The 1525-nt window shown below is 44.0% G+C and overlaps 1 protein-coding gene across 2 annotated transcripts in view; it reads left to right on the top strand.

Moving 5' to 3' along the window:
• CCN4 (cellular communication network factor 4) overlaps positions 1-1142 on the top strand; it is a 6824-nt gene extending 5682 nt beyond the window's left edge. For both annotated transcript variants that reach the window (XM_010167041.1, XM_010167040.1), the window contains exons 3-4: positions 76-269; positions 774-1142. In XM_010167041.1, the coding sequence (XP_010165343.1) occupies positions 76-269; positions 774-1073 (494 nt within the window). In that variant the 3' untranslated portion in view covers positions 1074-1142. The remainder of the gene's footprint in view (positions 1-75; positions 270-773) is intronic.
• Positions 1143-1525: the final 383 nt, after the last annotated feature.

The raw sequence follows: 1525 nt of genomic DNA, 5'->3' as shown, positions 1-1525 counted from the left end.
GTAATGAGCTGGGGAGAGGGTGGAAAAAAAAAGCTGCCCCAGATGAACAATATGGGGTTAATCTGGTCTCTGCAGCATATGAGGGAGAGGATGAAGCCTGGCAGAAGAACTGCATCGTTCACACCTCACCATGGAGTCCCTGCTCAAAGACCTGCGGGCTGGGCATCTCCACCAGGATTTCCAATGATAACGACCAGTGCCGGCTCCTGAAGGAAAGCCGCCTGTGCAACATGAGGCCCTGTGAGGTGGATATAACCAAGCACATTAAGGTGGGAACTGTTTCTTCATGTGCCCCTTGAGCTTTGCCTGGTCACGGGTTCAGCCTTTGGCAGCATTCAGGCCTCTGAGGGCTGCAATTTTACATGGACGTAGTGTGCTGCAGGGAGGTCAAAAATGTGTCCTCCTTGTGCTTCTACATGCTGGTATGAAAACTTTTCTCTAAGAGCTTTAGTTCCAGCCAAAAGGTCCTTACAAAGAAAGGCAAGCCAAGTCTTTTGTGCTTGCTGTTGGTTTGGACAGACCTGTGACTCAGCTAGCAGAAAAGCAATGGTGCACTGCTGGTTGTGGCTATGAACTATATTTTGCAAGTATCCCACTTGTAGCTTTTGGGTTCATATGTTTAAACATGTAAATCTGCCACAGCTTCTAGGCCAGGGCAGTGAAATGCTTCCTAACAGCTTCAAAACCCTTTAAATATTGAGAAGGTAGTCTGAATGTCCTACCTCTGTCAGCAACAAATATTAACTTGTCTCTTTTCCTGTTCTCTGATTTAGCCTGGGAAGAAGTGCCTGGCTGTCTACAGGGCCGATGAACCAATGAACTACACCATCTCAGGATGTGTGAGCAAAAGTCCATATAGACCCAAATACTGTGGCATCTGCACAGACAACAGGTGCTGCACACCCTACAAGTCCAAGACTATTGAAGTGAGGTTTGAGTGCCCAGATGGAACTGAGTTTTCGTGGAAAATCATGTGGATCAATGCTTGTTTTTGCAACCTGAACTGCAAGAACCCAAATGACATCTTTGCTGACTTGGCTCATTACCATGATTACTCTGAAATTGCTAATTAAATTGGCTGAATGCTGGAATTGACCCATTGCTCTGATTTTACAGAGGTTTAAAAATAAAAGGAGAATCTTTCATCCACTGCCAATGTACAATTTGTTTTTTTCCTGAGTTAGGATGTTAAATCTCCTTGTTTTGCCACACTGTTTTTGGAGAGGCCTTGAACAAGTGGGGTTTTCAACTCTAATAGACCTCCATCCATTAATGGCAGCCAGAAATTCCTCTATGCACAGATTCCAGAGCTTACATGACAGTCCGGTTGGCACTGACATTTATTAGACCAGCAGTTTAGTTGCCAAAAGGAAAGAACAGCACTCTAGTATGACAGCAAAACTGTGGCTGTCAGTAGCTTAGACATGAGGTTCAGACATTGTTATTGTCATTTCTTGAATAATATAGTCTTAAACTGGAAAATGAGCATTGGCATATATGTTTTATTTTCAGCACTAAACTTCAG

This window comes from Antrostomus carolinensis, unplaced genomic scaffold (assembly GCF_000700745.2).
Source record: "Antrostomus carolinensis isolate BGI_N321 unplaced genomic scaffold, ASM70074v2 scaffold1114, whole genome shotgun sequence".
NCBI lineage: Eukaryota > Metazoa > Chordata > Aves > Caprimulgiformes > Caprimulgidae > Antrostomus > Antrostomus carolinensis.
This window is presented reverse-complemented; position numbering and strand designations above follow the sequence as displayed.